Source organism: Zootoca vivipara, chromosome 6 (assembly GCF_963506605.1).
Source record: "Zootoca vivipara chromosome 6, rZooViv1.1, whole genome shotgun sequence".
Lineage (NCBI taxonomy): Eukaryota > Metazoa > Chordata > Lepidosauria > Squamata > Lacertidae > Zootoca > Zootoca vivipara.
The window spans coordinates 47,813,138-47,831,917 of record NC_083281.1 but is presented as its reverse complement, the minus strand read 5'-3'; the positions used below and the strand labels follow the sequence as shown (position 1 = coordinate 47,831,917).

The following is an 18,780-nucleotide window of genomic DNA, read 5'->3' as shown; positions in this document are numbered from 1 at the left end:
AATCCATTGCAGGCTATGGGTGTCAGGCTTCAAGTTAGAACTGCCTTTCAAAGTAGAAGCACCACACACCCAGCTCTGGGCACTTTCTGGCACAATTTTGCATTTCTCACTGTCTTGGATCATGTCCTTTTGCTAGTAAGGACTGAACCCCAGGGATAGGAACATGCTCTTTTAAAATACAGTGGTACCTAGGTTTACAAACACAATTGGTTCCGGAAGTCTGTACTTAACCTGAAGCGAACTTTCCCATTGAAAGTAATGGAAAGTGGATTAATCCGTTCCAGACGGTCCGTGGAGTACTTAAACCAGGCACCCCCAAACTTCAGCCCTCCAGATGTTTTGGACTACAATTCCCAGCTTCCTCGACCACTGGTCCTGTTAGCTCGGGATCATGGGAGTTGTAGGCCAAAACATCTGGAGGGCCACAGTTTGGGAATGCCTGAGTCTTAAACTGAAGTGTACTTAACCTGAAGTGAACTTTCCCTTTGAAAATAATGGAAAGTGGATTAATCTGTTCCAGACGGGTCCACAGAGTACTCAACCTGAAGCGTACTTAACCCGAGGTATGAGTGTAATTGGTTCCGGAAGTCCGTACTTAACCTGAAACGTACTTAACCTGAAGCGAACTTCCCCATTGAAAGTAATGGAAAGTGGATTAATCCATTCTAGACGGGTCCGTGGAGTACTTAAACTGAAAATACTCAAACCGAGGCGTACTTAAACCGAGGTATGACTGTAAAAGCAGGCATTTGCCCACAACAGGACATCCAGCTGGCTTTGGTCATTCTCCTAAAATCACGTCTTGGAATTCTGCAGAAAAGAACAGCACATCCACAAACCAAGCTTGCTCCTTTATTTTAATCAAAAAGAGCAAGCAGCCCATCTTTCCCAACCCAGCCTGGCCTTGGATCAGTTCTGACACTCCAACAGCAGCCAATACTGCAGGCTGCTGTGTATCAGATTCCTAAACATCCCTTTTCCAAGGAGACAGGAAGGAAGCAGTGACTGGTAACCTCAAAATGCCCAATGGCATCCAAAACAATATGACCCACAGCCATATTCCATGCCCACTTCCCTGAAATACTTCTCCAAAGAATCACAGAATCCTAGAATCTAGTCCAAATCCCTGCAATGCAGGAATCTCAACTAAAGCATCCATGGCCAGACGTCCACCCTTTCCAAGGGAGTCCATTTCACTGTGAAACAGCTCTTACCATCAGAAAGTTCTTCGTGATGTTTAGTCAGAATCTCTTTTCTTGTAACTTGAATCCACTGGTTTGGGTCCAACCTTCCAGAGCAGGAGTAAACAAGCTTGCTCCATCTTCCATGTGACAGCCCTTGAGATATTTGAAGAGGCCTATCATATTTCTTCTTAAGTCTCCTCTTTTCCAGGCTAAACATGCCCATCTCCTTCAACATTTCCTCACAAAGCTTGGCTTCCAAACCCTTTACCAGCTTAGTCACCCACCCTCACACATGTTCCAGCTTGTCCATATCCTTTTTAAATTGTGGTGCCCAGAACTGGCACAGTAGAACAGGTGGGATCTGACCAAGACAGACTAGAGTAGTACTATTCCTTAGGGATGCGGATGGCACTGTGGTCTAAACCACAGAGCCTACGGCTTGCCGACCAGAAGGTCAGTGGTTCAAATCCCCATGATGGGGTGAGCTCCCATTGTTTGGTCACAGCTCCTGCCCACCTAACAGTTCAAAAGCACGTCAAAGTGCAAGTAGATAAATAGGTACTGCTCTGGCGGGAAGGTAAATGGCATTTCTGTGCACTGTTCTGGTTCGCCAGGAGCAGCTTAGTAATGCTGGCCACATGACTCGGAAGCTGTCTGCAGACAAATGCTGGCTCCCTTGGCCTATAGAGCGAGATGAGTGCACAACCCCAGAGTTCTCCACGACTGGACCTAACGGTCAGGTAAGGGGTACCATTACCTTTTATTTCTTCCCTTGATGTGAACACAATGCTTCTGTTGGTGCAGCCTAGAATAGCTAGGGAGAACCTCTCCAGGCAGATGTGGAGAAACCCAGAGGTTAGATGCAATGACATTTCCATACTGGGGTGAGCACTACACACGCAGCTGATCACCAATTGCACAATAGTCTCCAGAACACAGTTAGCATCTTAAATTTGGGAGGGGGGGGAAACCCCAAGAAGATTCATTTGACCAAACATAAATTGGAATTACAAAGTGGTCCTTGAGCTTGGAAGAGGATGCTAACTCCTAAAATCACCCTCCAATGAGGTGCCAACTTATGTTACAAATGTACCAAGTGAGAGGGTCAAATCATCACGCTGTTATATATGAAGCTGAGAGGCCCCACAACTCTGTTAGGGGAGGACTCCTAATAAGAATCTGCTTAATTTACTGCAATAGGAAAAGACACAGATTCTTTTCTTCCCTAAAACAAAGGAAGTCTTCCTCTGTTTCAAACAGAAAACTCACAGAGAGGATTCACTGGCAAGAGTTCAAGGCCGACTTTGTCAATAGAACGACAAGAGCCTCTGCATTGCATTGTCTGGCCCACTTACTTACATGCAAACACACAGTATGTCCATTATTCTGACCAATGCTCTATTCATTCAGCAGCAAGCATGTTGCTTTTCACAAGATTCAATCCCTGATGAAGCTGCCCCTTACTTAAGTCAGTGAGTGCTCCTGGTGCATTATTTTTTCATACAGCCACTGTTATGAGATCAACTTGATTGAGATCATGGCAGCTGAAATTCTAGGCATACAAAGAGATCAGAGCAGCTTGTGTCATAACCAAAAACCTGGTGGAGGAGCATCTACAACACTGTCTCAGCCCCCACACCTGTGGCTCCTTCTGAATTGCTTGTTAAATTAAAAAACCAAGTCCCCCACTTAGAAGCAACAGACAAAGGTGGTTGCAGCTCAGGTTGGTTTTATCCTTTAACCAAGGCCTTTAACCAAGGGAACGACAACCTCTGAATCCAGGGAGTTTGAGTAGGCAGGAAAAAATGGATTGCGAGTCTTTGCTTCTATTCACATCATGAAGCTCTTATCTTGGGCATAAAAGCAATTGCTTTTTGCCCTAGCAGCTGGGAACCTTTGGAACCCCTGAAGAAATCTCACTCGTTTCACAAACGACATTCCACGTGGAAACCCATCTTGTCTCTTCTCAGCCCCACCACGTCTTCATCTTCATCTTCATCAGAAGTACCGGTAAGGCAAAAGGTAAGATAAAGGACCCCTGGATGGTTAAGCCCAGTCCAAGGCGACTATGGGGAGTGGTGCTCATCTCACATTTGTCCACAGACAGCTTTCCAGGTCATGTGGCCAGCATGACTAAACCACTTCTGGTACAATGGGACACTGTGATGAATGCCAGAGTGCACAGACCACTAGCTGGCCAAATTCTATATTTTCCCTCTTGCCCCCAATCTCTCCCCTACAGGACTACAAGCTTTCGCTCACTCTCAGCCCCCGTTTCTCCAATCTTGCTTTTGGAGATCTGCTCTTGCTTTGCCCTTTTCTCCTTCATCTGCACTTCTGCTTTTTTTTGCTGGTATATAACTTGCCTTCCACCCATTCACAAGCCATGCCCCCCAAGTCTCCCACAGCTTTCTTTCCATTCTTGCCCGAATCTTACCTAATGCCTATGCCTCACAAAGTCAATACCCAAAAGCTGCCTTCTTCCTCTGGAAACTTCTATTTCTCTTCTGGCAGCAAACAGCCCCAGTCACCATCCATTTCATCTCCTCACCTCACCTGTCACTCCTCCTTGCTTCAACGAGCCTCTTTCTCCAACTTGCCCAATTTTACCCCATCTAGCTCTGGCTTTGCATTTCTGCCTCTGCTTTTAGAACTGGCAAGCTTGGCCTGTAAGCTACTGCTAGTGTGCTCTTGATGAAAGTCTGTGTCAATTGTTTCCGTATACCGTAACACCTTTAAATACACACACACACAGAGAGAGACAGAGAGATAGGGAGAGAGAGAGAGAGAGAGAGAGAGAGAGAGAGAGAGAGAGAGAGAGAGAGAGGAAGAGGAAGCTCGGTTTACGAACTCTTAATCCGTTCTGGAAGTCCGTTCTTAAACCAAGGCATGTGTTCCCTAATCAGTGGCATAAAAGTGACAGCTTCAGGACGCACTCAGGTCTCAATGTCAAAAGATTCCGAGAGGAGAACCAATGGTCTCCTATTGTTCACTCTGGACTTCAACTGCAGACCGGCTGCCTTGCTTCCCATACATTCCTGCGACCTTCGATATTAAAGATTCTTCACCTCGCCTTCCTTCCTCAGATTAACAAACGACCTTTATACAAAATGTGTGCCCTTTGTGATTTGTTGGAAGTGTTCCAAGGGTTGTTTATGTGTTTTGTCTTGTTTTTATTGTATGTCTGATGAAAAACTCCCGATTTGGTAACTGTCGAGTACATTCCATGAAAAAGCCCTGTCCTCATGCAGACAAAAACCTCAGCCATCCAAGTTAAGGGCTACACACACAAGGGCCGCTTGAGCCCTGCAGCTTCTCACCCCTCCTGATCCCTCCTCTGGCTGTGCAGTTTTGAAGCTGGTTGTTTCAAACGAACAATAAGCTAACATTAACTGCAGCGTGCAACCACAGTGTCCCTGTCGAAGATAGCAGTTCGTACAGTAAACAGGGCTCATAGCTACAAAGGTTATCATACATTTAGAGAACGCTAGATACTAGTCCTGGTAGATCTTAAAGTTAACTTTAAGACTGAGACACAATTCATAGAACTGTAGAGTTTGAAGGGACCCCTGAGAGTCATCTATTCCAACCCCCTACAATGCAGGAATTTAAACTAAAGCATCCATTATAGATGGCCATCCAACCTCCGCTTAAAAGCCTCCAGTGAAGGAGTCCTGGCTACAGGTGGTAAAATTACTAGCTGATTACTAGCTCATGGAAAACAACTGATTGGTCAAGACTGCTTTGAACTTGCCATTTCCTGGGATTCATGCTAAGAACCCAGCACTTTGGCCTGATTCAGCAGGGCACTCCTAAAGTTCTTAAGCAATAAGAATGACCTGGGCACTCAGGTTCAATGAACAAAGGTAAGTTATGCCTTCACTCTTAAGAAAGCCAAAACACACAAATTTGCTAAATAGCTTCATACACACCTGGGGTGGGGTGGGGGAGGTGTCTAAATATGTAAGTGACAGCAATATGTTTTGTAAACTATAAGATACTTTGATACCTAATAGGAACGGATCCTAGGATTACCTTGTTATCTGAAATAGTCAATGAAATCAATATATTTTAGTTTGGCTGGAAATTTTGGCTACCCAAATACCATTGCATGCCTCAAACTGGGTAGGAAAAAACCACAATTATTTATTTCTTTTTATAGGAATTTATACCTCACCTGTCAATAAAATTTCCAGGACTGCTTGCAATAATGAATACTTATCAATTAAAATATACAATAATATTCTAGCTACAATAAAAGCATTACGAGTAACCAGGTCAACCTCCAACCTAGTCCTAGTGTTATGAAAGAGGGAGAAAAACTTAGCTCTATCCGCTTTCTCCAAGCCGGGCACCCCCAAACTGCGGCCCTCCAGATGTTTTGGCCTACAACTCCCATGATCCCTAGCTAAGAGGACCAGTGGTCAGGGAAGATGGGAATTGTAGTCCAAAACATCTGGAGGGCCGAAGTTTGGGGATGCCTGCTCCAAGCCATGCATAATTTTATAAACTTTCATCATGTTGCCTCTTACTCACGTTTTCTCTAAACTAAAAATACTCAAATGCCGAAACATTTCTTCATAGGGGAGTCACTCCCATCCTCTTGATCATTTTGGTTTCCCTTTGCTGAACCTTTTCCCAACCCTACAATATCCTTTTTGAGGTAAGACAACCAGAACTGTACACAGCATTCCAAATGCGATCACACCATAGATTTATATACTGTAGTGGCATGATGATATTGGCAGTTTAATTTTCAATTTCTTTCCTGATGATCCCTAGCATAGAATATGTCTTTTCCACAAATGTTGTACACTGGGGTGACATCTTCATTGAGTTATGTACTGTGACCCCAAGGTTTCATTCATGGTCAGTCACCACCCTGGGAACATAGCTGTGAATCAATATCTTTTTGCCCCAACATGCATCGCTTCACAGTTGTTACACCGAACTGCACTTGCCATTTTGCTGCTCATTCTCCATCTGGAGCTCCTCACAATCCCTTCTTTTGAGTTGTAGTCCAAAATATCTAGAGGGCACCAGGTTGGGTGAAGCTGCCCTGCCCCACACAGCCTTATGCTCCCTTTATTCATTCCAACACAACCCTTCCCGTAAGGTTGTTTTTCTGCTTAAGGACATGCAAGTCAACCACTATGCCCTAGAATCAGGTTTATCAACCAATTCAGCAGATGAACTGGCAAAAAGCACCTGCGGTGGAGTTTCCGTGTGGAGCTAGCACACATTTACCGGTACCTACATGTGCAATAGGCAAAATGGATCCCCTTCCCCACCCAGAGATTTAACTGCTGCAGCACCTGGAAAGTGACCTGAATCCTGAAGGATGTCAAGCTGACCAAGCAACTCACTACAATAACTGAATAGTTTAACAAGGCATGGCCAAAATGGCAAAAATAAGCTCAATGATTTAGCTCCAGAACAGGAAATAATTGGACCGTATGCAGAAAAAGAGCAAGAGAAAGTCTGGTCCAGGATCTGGCCCCTAATAGTTTACACGTGCCACCCAAGGAAATGCAGCCCTTAACATGAAAATGCTCGCCTCTCTTGGCTCAGAGGTGTTAGTCTCTTCCTGTTTCCCACTGACCTGTGATGACCCTTCAAGGGCTCCCATTCATCAGCACATTTTGTATTTCAAGACTGAAGAGGACAACTCTCAGTCTCTTCTTAGCATCTCCTGTCCCCCTTCCTCCTCCTCCTCTTCCTCCAGCAGGTCACTCTGATGCCCACCCAACAGCCATCAATTGCTCCAGCTTGTATCCATGACGCCCTCCCCCTCCCCCTGCCTGGATTTAGCCCCTCCCCTTACATTATCCGCCAGGAGGCAAAGCAAGCTCCTATGGGCTCCTTCTTAAAACAGCAGCTGGAGGAATCCAGGGTAATCCTTGCAATGGGAGAGAGATTTGCTGCAAAAGCAGCTCTGGCACAGCTGGAAGCAGTTAGGGATTTGCACTTCCCACCCCTCAGCAAAATCCCCAGAGCGGCTTACAAAAGGGGAACTTCGGCAAGAAAACTCACTTGAAGCATCTCTCCCCACCCACTCACTGCACCTCAAAAGCCACCACCAACCGCATCTGGCTATGGATTATGAATATTTAAACGGCTCAGATAGGCAGCACCTTCTTGAAGTTGGTTCTGCAGTCCTGGCAAAGAGACCAAAACCACAACACAGCCACCATGCATATAAAAAAGCTAGCATGGCAGGGCATGCCTCAACATGCTAGCTTTCTCTGTGGTGGGAGTTTTGTCAAGGCGGCATCAAGTCCTCTAGATTCTAGATTGAAGGTGGGCAGAAGGATTCAGGTAATGCTTTTTTACTCCCAGTTGTTTAACAATATTAGCAATGAAATGAGCCACCCCACCCCCACAAAGTATATTGCAGAAATGAAGAGAACTTAAAGATCACCACAATGGATTTTTGCATGGAAGGACTGTGCAGTCCATCCAGTTTTAGCACTCAGGAGAAATTCTTGGGCTCAGAATTTTTTAATGTTATGTGTATTTTTTTGCAACAGGCTGAAGCCTGGTTCATATCTTGGGGTTCTTTTAAAAAAGAAGATAGCAATGACTGATGGAGAATGTGACTGGCTCCTAGGTACAGTCATGGTGGCTAACTAGCTCTTATTCCAGGACTGGAAAGAACAGCCACCCCCTGCCCTATTCAATAGTGCAAGGGCCAGAGGATGTGACTTGACTGTGCTGCAGATGAGGAAGCAGCTTTCCACAAATTAAGACAAGATGGTATACCAATCTCATATATGGACATGTTTCAAGTGACTGGGCACACCCTCCTCAACATTTTTTTTAAATCCCCCCCCCCGCGCGCCCAAAGGGTTACCTGTATAAAACATCAAAAAGAAAAACTTGAAATGAATTTTTAAAAGGAGGGTGTTTGCCAAACAGAGTGTGCCCAGAAGAGGAAGACCAGGATGGTGGCCAGGGACCCCTCTGAGAAACAGTGGAAAGAGCTGGGCTACGGTAAGCCTGGCAAAGAGGGGTTTACATGGGGATGCCATGAGAGCTGCTCAGAACCAAGTGGCAGAAATTGCATGGAAGCAGGTTTCAGCTATGCTAATGGGAAAACCTGTTTTTCAACAGGGGAACAGGCTGTTTGTGACTGGCTGGGCCAACTGCCAGGGAGTCTTCCCTGGATCCTGCATTGCAGATCTGCCAAACAGCAAGGGGTAGGGTCAGAGGACCTCCAAGGCCGCTTCCAACTCTTATTTTATTACCCCAATCTGCTATTAACAACATTCTCTATTTACAAAAGACTTAATGCTAACAGCAGTGAAAGTAGAGATGCCTAAGTACTGGGAAAGTGCCTTGGGCTACGCAATGCAAAGCTGGATCTAGCAACTTTGGCAGGGTGCGTCAGCTGAAAAACCAAATTAACAATATAATTCCACAAGACAATTAAATAATAATAATGGTTCCCATTCCTCTCATGCATAAATAGCAGGATGCAGAACCTCTTTCCCCCCATCAGCAATCTGTCTTTTGGGAAATTCCTTACATAGTCCGTAGGATAACCACATTTCTTTTGACACTTCCTTCCAAAAGAAACTCCTGACTCTACAGAGCATGTTAAATGACATTCCAAGATCAGCTGAATCCCTTCTGCATGTTTTGTACAGGTGTTGTGTTTGTTTACAAATACTCAACTTATTTTCAGTGGAGCAGATGGAGAACAGAGGAAGATCCAGGAAACTACTTTGATATTGAGGAAGTTCCCCGATAACATCGAGGAACACTGGACCAAGCTAAAAAATCCATTATTGCAGCCTGTGAACAAACTATTGGATACCAAACCAAGAAACTGGTTTGATGAGAATGACAGTGAGATTGAACACATTATTGAACACATACAGCCCTTAAAGCTGACCCAGAAACTCCAGCGGGTGCAGAATGCTGCGGCGAGGCTCCTTACAGGGTCCCGGCCGCGGGATCACATTCATCCAGTGCTTTACCAGCTGCACTGGCTCCCGGTGGAGTACAGGATCAGGTTTAAGGTGCTGGTTTTGACCTTTAAAGCCCTATGCGACTTGGGACCCTCGTACCTATGGGACCGCCTCTCCTGGTATGCCCCACGGAGGACCTTAAGGTCCACAAATAATAATATTCTGGAGATCCCGAGTCATAAGATGGCTAGATTGGCCTCTACTAGAGCCAGGGCCTTTTCAGTACTGGCCCCAACCTGGTGGAACGCTCTTTCCCAGGAGACCAGGGCCCTGCGGGATTTGTCATCTTTCCGCAGGGCCTGCAAGACAGAGCTGTTCCGCCTGGCCTTTGGGTTAGACTCAGCCTGACCCCTGTGTTTTCCTCCCTCATGGCTTGGATTTATGGCCTACTTGAAATGAGGCTGCATTTTAAATTTTAATACTGTATTTTAATTAATTGTTTTTATGTTTTATTGTAATTCTGTTGGTGTCAGCCGCCCTGAGCCCGGTTTTTGACTGGGGAGGGCGGGGTATAAATAAAAATTTATTATTATTATTATTATTATTATTATTGACAAGAAAAGGAAGGCCTTTCAAATCTGGCAAAGAGATAGAAATTGTGCCACTAAGAAAAAACCCCTATGCCAACGCTAAGGCTGAGGTCCAAAGAAGAACCAGAGGACTAAAGAACATGAGGTGGATAAAAAAAAAAAAAGGTCAAGAGATCCAGCACTTAGCTGACACTCACGATGCACAGAATTTCTTTAAGGCCACAAAGACCTTCTATAGGCCAATAAATCATGGCATATGCCCCCTAAGCTCAACAGATGGTACCACACTTCTAAAAGATAAAGAAGCTATTACACTGCACTGGAAAGAACATTGTCAGAATCTCCTTAGCTGCAACTGCCCCGTAGCTGCTGAGGTCCTCTCACAAATTCTCAAAAACAAATTAGAGATGAGCGTGCAGTATCTCCAAAACCATTAACCAAATGAAAAACAACAAAGACTGTTGTTGCATGCTCGTCCTCCCGGCGCCATGTTGGGTGTCAGCGTCCGCCGGTTCGCCACCTCGGCCATTTGCCGTTCGCATTATGAGGAGGGGCCTGGAAAGAACCTCCCTTTTTCTGTGGAAAACAAATGGCGATTATTGGCAATGATGGCAGCCTTCTTTGGAAGTGGATTTGCTGCTCCTTTTATTGTAAGGCACCAGCTACTCAAGAAGTAAACATACATTAATGGAGTGAAGATAGAAGTTTATCTAGAGTACAACTTTTCTGAAAGAAAGCATACTCCTAAGACTAATCACACTGGATGGGTTTGTAAATAAAAATTAAATCTGGAAAACAACAACAAAGCCAGCGGACCTGATGGGATACCTGCCGTAGTCTTCAAAGTGGGCAGAATTGAGCTTGCACAACAACTTCACAAGTTCATCAGAAAAATCTGGGAGAGGAGATCTCAGCAGACTTTAGGGATACCAAAATTATCAATCTCTCTCTTTTTTTTAAAGGTACTAGAACAGATTGTAGAAACTATTGAGGCATCTCTTTATTAGCTGCAGCCGGCAAAATTCTTGCAAGGGCCTTAGCAAACCATCTCCTAACAATATCCAAGGCTACCCTTCCTGAATCCCAGAATGGTTTTGGACCTTCTAGGGGGACAGTGGACGTGATTTTCACAGCTCGACAGCTTCAAGAAGAATGCACCCATTGTTCCGATTCCGCACTAAAACTTGTGTTTTCCTGAGGGAAACCAGTGGGGCAAATGGAGGTGTAGATGAGCCCAGAGTCTGAGCCTGTTGTCAAGAGAGATGCACTCAGAATTGCCCTCTATTCAAATGAGAGCTGCAGCAAAACAAAAGAGGCTAAGAAAGGAAGTGGCCTTCAAAAAAGGAAAAGGAAAAATCGGGCCTGGTCTTACAGACTTCTAAAAAGCCACCTTATCAGACCAACTACAGACATTTCCTGCCCTGGTATGCAAGGGTCCTGTTGACTGCAGATGACCAGAGTCAGCTGCTCTGGGTACTCTCAGTTCTTTTGCTTCCTGAAGGCTCAACCCAGCCTCCAGCATGGGACAGGCTTATGGTGATTACAATGCAACTTTTCTGCTCGTTCTCCATCACTTTCATGAAGAATCATGGGAGCTAAAACTTGCTCTTAAATGCAATCTGATGCATTCTGGGCCTGCTGCTTCATTATCAGTTTAAGGCAGACATGGCCAAACTTGGCCCTCCAGCTGTTTAGGGACTACAACTCCCATCTTCCCTAGCTAACAGGACCAATGATCAAAGATGATGGGAATTGTAGTCCCAAAACAGCTGGAGGGCCAAGTTTGGCCAAGCCTGATTTAAGGCAATTGCCCTGCCTGTCATTCCATATGCTGGACACTAGGTGCAAATGAACTCTCACCTCATGCAGACTGGATGATCTGGCCTCACTGCCCTGGACTTCCTTCTTCTGTCCAACCAGAACAGAGGGGATGGCTCCTTTAGAGCCAAATGATTTTGCTGGGTGCCAAAAGGGAAACCCTTCTTCAATTTTCATTCGGAAAACATGTGTTTCCCCAATATAAGCACTGAGCTTGGAAGTCTGGTAGGGAAGGTGGTGGAAGAGCACGGTGGGTCGGCATCCTATAACAGTTTCTGTGGAAACAGTCACCTTCTCCAGAGGGCCCATGCTGCATGCTGAATCCATTGCGCCATCACTTAAGAGGAGGGTCCTCCTTTTTCTCATAACAGTTGCTGCAGAAAAGCAGCACTAGACTTGAGTGTGCATCTGGCACACTTTCTGGGAGGAGGAGGAGGAAGAGGAACCCCACCTCCTTTTCATGGTGCTGCACTGCAGCAGCAGCTCTGCTGGAGCCGTTGAGATCCTTCCATTGGCTAGATATCAGCCTGCAGACTCCACCAGGTGGAAACTGCCAATTGAGGGGGAATTTGAGCCAACCACAGATAAATCGGAGGCAGCTTGGCAAGGCCTTGGCCCAGGGAGAGAGAGAGGGCAAGGCTGGGGGGGGGCAGTCAGAAAGAGCTTCTACCAAGAGGGATGGGAAGCTGACCTAGAAGGACCTCTGGTCGGATCCAGCTGTAGCGCTCTTCTTATAGGATGCGATACAATATGCAGATTGGCACAATTTCTATAAAATGGAAGAGATGGAGGGAAGCAGGTTCTTCACCTTCAGCTTCTTAAAGAAAGGGTGGGCTATAGAATAAAATGTATTAGGATTAAAGTAAAGGTAAAGGGACCCCTGACCATTAGGTCAAGTTGTGACCGACTCTGGGGTTGCTGCACTCATCTCGCATTATTGGCCGAAGGAGCTGGCGTACAGCTTCCAGGTCATGTGACCAGCATAACAAAGCCACTTCTGGGGAACCAGAGCAGCACACGGAAATGCCATTTACCTTCCCACCAGAGCAGTACCGATTTATCTATCTACTTGCACTTTGACGTGCTTTCAAACTGCTAGGTTGGCAGGAGCAGGGACCAAGCAATGGGAGCTCACCCCATCGTGGGGATTCGAACCGCCGACCTTCTGATCGGCAAGCCCTAGGCTCTGTGGTTTAACCCACAGCGCCACCTGCGTCCCATATTATTAGGATTACTGTATGAGTAATTAATTTTTTTATGCTGCCCTTCATCTGTAGATCACAGGGTGGTTTACAACTTAAGTAAAGCTTATGCTGAAACAAACCCCAACATTTCATTTGCATGGAGTTCCTACACCGAGTGAGTGGGGACCGGCAAACAGATTGAGATATGGTGCTGGCCAGAAGGAACTTCACACCCCAAATCGCTTTAGATTTGGAACAGAGTCATTCTAAGAGAAGATCACACTCTGGTAATGTTTTCAGCTCCCTCTTTACTTAAAACACTCTCTGATTGGGGGCAGGAGTTACAATGCAAGTAAGGGGTTTGAAGTAACCGTTGGGTATTTAAACTTTCCAATGAAGCCACTTTTGCAGGCTGAGCACATGATTCAGGCTAACTCCACATCCTCCTGTGTAGGTGAACAAGGCTTGGCTGCTTACAGGAGCAGGTGGCAGCGGTGGTGGTAGCCAAACAGAGCCAAGAGCCTACGCTCTATCCACAGGAAAATCAGGAGACTGGAGAGAGGCTGCATGAATAGCAAAACCGCAAACCTCACAGTACCTGAAGGAAAGTGGCTGCTAAATGGGCAGGAACCTTTCCCATGTGCCCCCCTCATTCCTCAGTTCTCTGTGCTCTTGAAAGGGCTCCCCCTTCCTCCTCTTAGGTCTGTGTGGGCCAATGAAACCCACAAGTCACCCTTTTAAAAGGTTTCTGGACAGAGAGTGGGTGCCTGGGTATTTTTGTACATATTGAGAAGTTTCAGAAATCTGGGCCATAGTAACGGTAACACTGCCTGAGTATACATTTCTCCAGCTCATTTTAGATGTTGTTGTTGTAAAGTGAGTTGAAGTGTCCAACTGGATTATCCTTCAAGGTTAACTGTTGCAATTATAATTAACTGCCCACTATATCACACTGGGCACCACAGCACAGATTCAATTGTACAGTTTAAAGTGCTTTATGCAGGTGGAATATGTGGCTGCCGCTGTCCAGCGTTCATTGTCCCTTCCTCTGGAGCTCTGGCACACAGATCTAGAAAAGGTTAGGGGGGAAAGGCACCTATCTAGTCAGACCTAAAGAGCCCTGCAAGAATCTGTGTTGCACTGAAGTTAACTAAGATGGCTCTGGTGCCATCCATCTCTCTACAAAACACTGCACAGAAACAGATCCGAGTACAATGCAGATCACACACTTGTCCATCAGTACCCCTAGAAGCATTGTCTCTCACACACATACAAAGAGCAAGGAGGCCTCTTAACTGCAACAGCTACTGAAAAGACCAAATGTGAATTTGGCCATCAACTATCTTCTCAAGAACCTGCCTCTGGTTTGCAGGCCACGCTCCAAAGGCCAGAAGTACATTTTGCACTTTTGCTATTGGCTCCCTTGCACTCCGTGCAGATGTAAGATAATTTAGATGTCACATAGAAAATAAAGAGGCAATTAAAGTGAGGAAAAACTTTGAACTCCTTTCTTTTCTCCTCTCAGGTAAGAACCCTGGGCAAACTTTTACTGCACCTCAGCTAGTCTGTGAAACTGCCTTGGGGCTGGATCTACCAACTTAGCCATCCTCGAATGGTTTTCATTGTTTATTTTAAAATATGTATTTGCTGCTTTTCTGACATGGGTTCAAGGCAACTGCAAACAACTGATGAACCACAATTAAAAAAAACAACCTCCTTAGGTAGAAGATGTTCTCAGCCTTTGAGAAAAAAACCCCAAGGAAAAATCCTAGAGCAGCCTCCTCCAATCAGATGCCCTCCAGATGCTTCAGACCACAACTGCCATCTGCCCCAGCATCATACACCTGTGCTGGTGAGAACTGATGTGAGTTGTAGTCCAAAATATCCAGAGGGCACCAGACTGGGATAGGCTGTGCTAGAAGCAGGCAAGGAAAAGTTGTGACAGTCCTTTCAAGTTATAAGATGAACAAATTCTCAGTTCCAGAGGGAGAGAGTGCCGTCCTAGCAACAGATGCTCTCAATGAAGCAGGATCTGATTGGGTAAACAAAGAAAGCAATAGAGATGACTTGTGTCAGAGGCATCTGCGTACTAGATTATGGGAATCTTTACAGGTTAAGCATGAGCACCTTGAACTGGGCCAATGAGCTGTGGTGCCAACCCCTCCTCTGGAAGTGAAGGAGGAAAATATGCTCCTTGCTTCTTCCCTTTAACAGATGGGTTGCAGAATTTTGCATCTCCCAAGTCATCATCAAGGGCAGCCCCACGTGAAGCATACCAAAGCAGTCAAGCTCAGCAGTTGCAAAAGTACGGGTCAAAGTGGCAGGCCCTATCATCCAAGAGGAGGTGCAGTGTGCACAGATGCTCTAGAAACAACAGAAATCCAGACACAATTCAGAAAATTCCTGAGCAGCCTCAAGCTGGCTGCTGCCCCCTCAGGGCAGGTTTGGTTTGCAGCCCTTGACATCATCAGGAGCACAGCAGGCTCCAGACACAGTAACTTTTCTCACACTCTCTAAAATGTCTTTGCCTTTTACATCTTGTAACAGTAGGTTTCAACCAGGACTTTAATTAAAAGAAACAACCAGGCCATGTATGCTTTGTGCTTGGGATCTTGCAGATTTTACCATGCAGTGACTTCAGGGGGTTTGGTAACAGGATGTGTGTTGCATTGCCCACAAACTGAAACAAGTGTGCTCATCAACTTGCTTATTTTCAACTGCAAGTCTGAACTGGTTCCTGAGTCTAAGATGGGAGCCAAATGGGTGCTAATATTTTTTTCATTAAAAACCTTCCAGCCCAATCCTTGAACCTGCAGTCCAAGAAACTCGACAAGGTTGGACCCCCAACTCTTTGCAAAGCACACCATGCCACACCAAGACAACAAGTGGGAGGCTATGCCAATAGTGCAGATATGTCAATAAAAGAATATTTTATACTGTGGTGTTTTGAAAGCAGTGATGGGCACAGAAGCGTTTTCTTCACCAAGCACTTCTGTTCTGGGCCCACATCCATCACAGAAGCATCACATAAACTATGCTCAGAGGTGAGGATTCAGTTGCCCCACAGCTTTGACTGCAACCATCTTATTGGGCGCTATCCAATTCAACTCCTGGGCAGTCACAGAAACTGCTGTCTGGCACAGAATTTGGAAAACCCTGAGCTTTAATTTAAAAGTTTCCAGCCACATGTTTTATGAAAATATCAGGCCACTCCTCCTGGACCCTCCTAATTTCATTAACCCTTTCATTGGTTTCCCTCAATATCCATTTAGGAAATCTGAATCATGGAGCACTGCAGGAAGCTGTTAAGTAACAGCACAGGAAAAACTTTCTGGGAGCAGCAGCTAGCACAGCATGATCAAATTCAACATGTCTGTGAGTGGAAGAATGTCCAGAAAGTCTTACTCAAGTCGTATTTAATTTCAGGACAGAGAATTACTCAACAATGAAGGATTTGTAAAAGAGATGTTACAGGGAAGAATCAAAATCCATTAAGGAAACTTGGAGGTTCTTTTGAAACGACTATAGTAGAGGCTTAGATAGTATGTATCACAGAGGAACAAGAACTCAGCATATTGCCCAATGAAGCATTTTGTCTATATATTCATTTGATTTAAGATCCTCTTCAACAAATAATTCAGTGTTGCTTTTAATTGAACATTAATATTAGTATTATGAAATGGACTAGATATGCTTCATTCACTCACTTTTAAACTGGCCTTTAACTGACTTATGCAAAGCCTTTTGGGGGGGGGGGAATGAAATATTTGTGCAATAGTGTTTAAATACAAGAAGGTGCAAATTCAAAAACATACATGCTACCATTCTACTGCATCTCCTGACAGTCAACTGCAATTCTGCCTGGGGTTATACCGTGTTTCCCCTTTTTTAAGACACCGTCTTATAACTTTTTTTCCTCAAAAAAACACAAGGTGTCTTATTTTCAGGGGATGTCTTAATTTTTTTATTAGGTTTTTATTTTATTTTATTACGGTACCTTCTGTTGCTCGTTGGTCTTATAAGGCAGACAGGAAAGGTGAAATTTGCAGAGACTGGCTCTCGGAATACAGGAAGGGAGGAAAGTATAGTCGGTACCTTATGACAGGCCGCTGGCTCGGGGCGCTGCTTGGCGCTGCAGCAGCCGCCGGTTCTGGGCGCCGAGGCCATGCGGCCCACAACATTCCGGCGGGGCAGAAGGGGGCCAGCAGCGCTCCCATCACCGTCCATTCGGTGCCGAAGCCGCGGCCTGAACCTGCGCACGCGGGAACCGGGCAGGTCCCTCGCCGGGGTAGCTTGGTGCTTGGGGCGCGCCGTGAGCGGGTGTGTGAAGCGATGGCGCGAGGCTCCCCCAGCTCCAGCCTAGGCAGGGATTTTGCTAAGGCGAAGCCTTCAAGGAGCCAGGCTTGGGCGGCTGGCTGGCGGGGGCTAGATCGCACAGCGGCTGAGGAGGCAGGGCAGGAGTGGGGTGGAATCTGAAATGGCCCAGTCGTGGGTGGCAAGGCGGATTGGGAGCGGGGCAAGACGTTGCCGGCTAAGCTGCTGGGCTGCTCCGGCACAACATGGCTTTGAGGGAGGGGCGTGATGGATTCCGCGGGGGTCAGCGGGGCCCTCGGCAGCTGCGCTTCTCACGCTTCCTCTGTGTGGGAGGTGGTGCTGCAGAGCCCAAGGCGGGAGCTGGGAGAGCCTCTCCGAAGAACTGTTCTCCCGCGCTTAAACAGAAAGAGCCCAGGCGGACCAAACCAAAGGTGCCTCCAGTCCAGCGCCTTGTTTTTAAAAGCAGCTAGGAAAAAAAGCCGTCCGTTGCCCCGGCGGCGTGAAAGGGCCCGCACGCCTCCCATTGCCGCTCAGCCTTGGGCCATGCAGCCCACGACGCTCCAGAGGCGCGGAAGGGGCAAGCAGCGCTCCCGCCGCCACCCATTGCCCCAGCGGCACGGAAGGGCCCGCAGGCCTCCCGTTGCCGCTCAGCCTTGGGCCATGCAGCCCACGACGCTCTAGAGGAGTGGAAGGGGCCAGCAGCGCTCCCGCCGCCGTCCGTTGCCCTGGCGGCATGGAAGGGCCAGCGGGCCTCCCGCCGCCGCTCAGCCTTGGGCCATGCAGCCCACAATGCTCCAGAGGCGTGGAAGGGGCCAGCAGCGCTCCCGACGCCGGGGGGTTTCCCTGTCCGGGCGCTCGGCCCGAGTGGAAAAAAGTCCTGGGAAGAGCGGGGAGGCTCCCAGCGCGGCTCGCCTGGCAACGCGCTCAATTCATGCACCCCCTCCCACATGGTCTCAAACCTCTCCAAGGTATGTCTTATTTTCGGGGTATGTCTTACGTTTCGCACATGCCTAGAAATCCTGCCATGGCTTACTTAATGACTACGTATTAAAAAAGGGGAAACACGGTAGAAGTCATAAGAATGGGGGGGGAGGGAGTGCAAAGCATATTGCCCCTGAATGAGAACAAAAAGGAACACAAACCCTGAGCAGACAAGTGCATACAGCAAACAGCAAATGAAGACATTTGAAGTGTTCTTTCCTAAAGGCATAAAGACAACCAATTTAAATACCTCAGGAAATGGAAGCCAGCCAGGGCCATGATGGCAAAGGGTTGCTGGAGAGCAGAAATTGCATCCGTCCTCACTGTGCAAAATGCTGGAGAGAGAAACCCATCGGAACCAGCTTTAAATAGCAAGCCTAGTCGCTATAGGCAACAAGGAATTCCATGCTGGCAAGTGAGTAGGCTGGTGGGGAGAGAGATCACTGCATGGCTTGGTTTTTGTTGTAGACACAGAGAGGAGAAGGAAGCCAAAACAGAAACACAACAACAGGCTAGCAGAGGAGCAGATCCAAGCCCACTTGCTTTCTGTGCTGAGCTGTGAAGAAAGGTCAATTCCCTTGTGGCTACCAGCACAGAAAGCAAATGGGTTGGCCCAATGGCTCAAGGGCAGCAGAATGATCTCTCCCTCCCTCCTCCCCCCAGTCTGCTTACTCGACAGCCAAGAATCCTCCAGGGCAGGCTGCTAGCAGTCTCTTAGCAGGCTAGAGACTTTTGTCAAGGCTGACCTGAAACACAGGTTTGGGTGGTGCTCTGTATCAAGATGTAAGAATTTGAT

General features: G+C 46.7%; 2 protein-coding genes across 3 annotated transcripts in view; one reads left to right on the top strand and one right to left on the bottom strand.

Moving 5' to 3' along the window:
- ST3GAL2 (ST3 beta-galactoside alpha-2,3-sialyltransferase 2) overlaps window positions 1-18,780 on the bottom strand; it is a 36,621-nt gene that overhangs the window by 16,192 nt on the left and 1,649 nt on the right. The window contains exon 1 of one of the 2 annotated variants that reach the window (XM_035119598.2): window positions 18,235-18,529. The exons of the other annotated variant lie outside the window; for it this stretch is intronic. The gene's annotated coding sequence lies outside the window, so the exon portion shown is untranslated. Of the gene's footprint in view, window positions 1-18,234; window positions 18,530-18,780 lie in introns of those variants that run through there. 2 annotated transcript variants of the gene reach the window in all.
- LOC118087184 (cytochrome c oxidase subunit 7C, mitochondrial-like) lies at window positions 10,002-10,472 on the top strand. The gene has a single exon (XM_035119600.2). It carries the CDS (start codon window positions 10,176-10,178, stop codon window positions 10,362-10,364), a length of 189 nt encoding a protein of 62 aa, XP_034975491.1. The 5' UTR covers window positions 10,002-10,175; the 3' UTR covers window positions 10,365-10,472.

Coding starts and splice junctions, on each gene's coding strand:
- LOC118087184 (XM_035119600.2), top strand. CDS start 10,176: ATGTTGGGTGTCAGCGTCCGCCGGTTCGCCACCTCGGCCATTTGCCGT.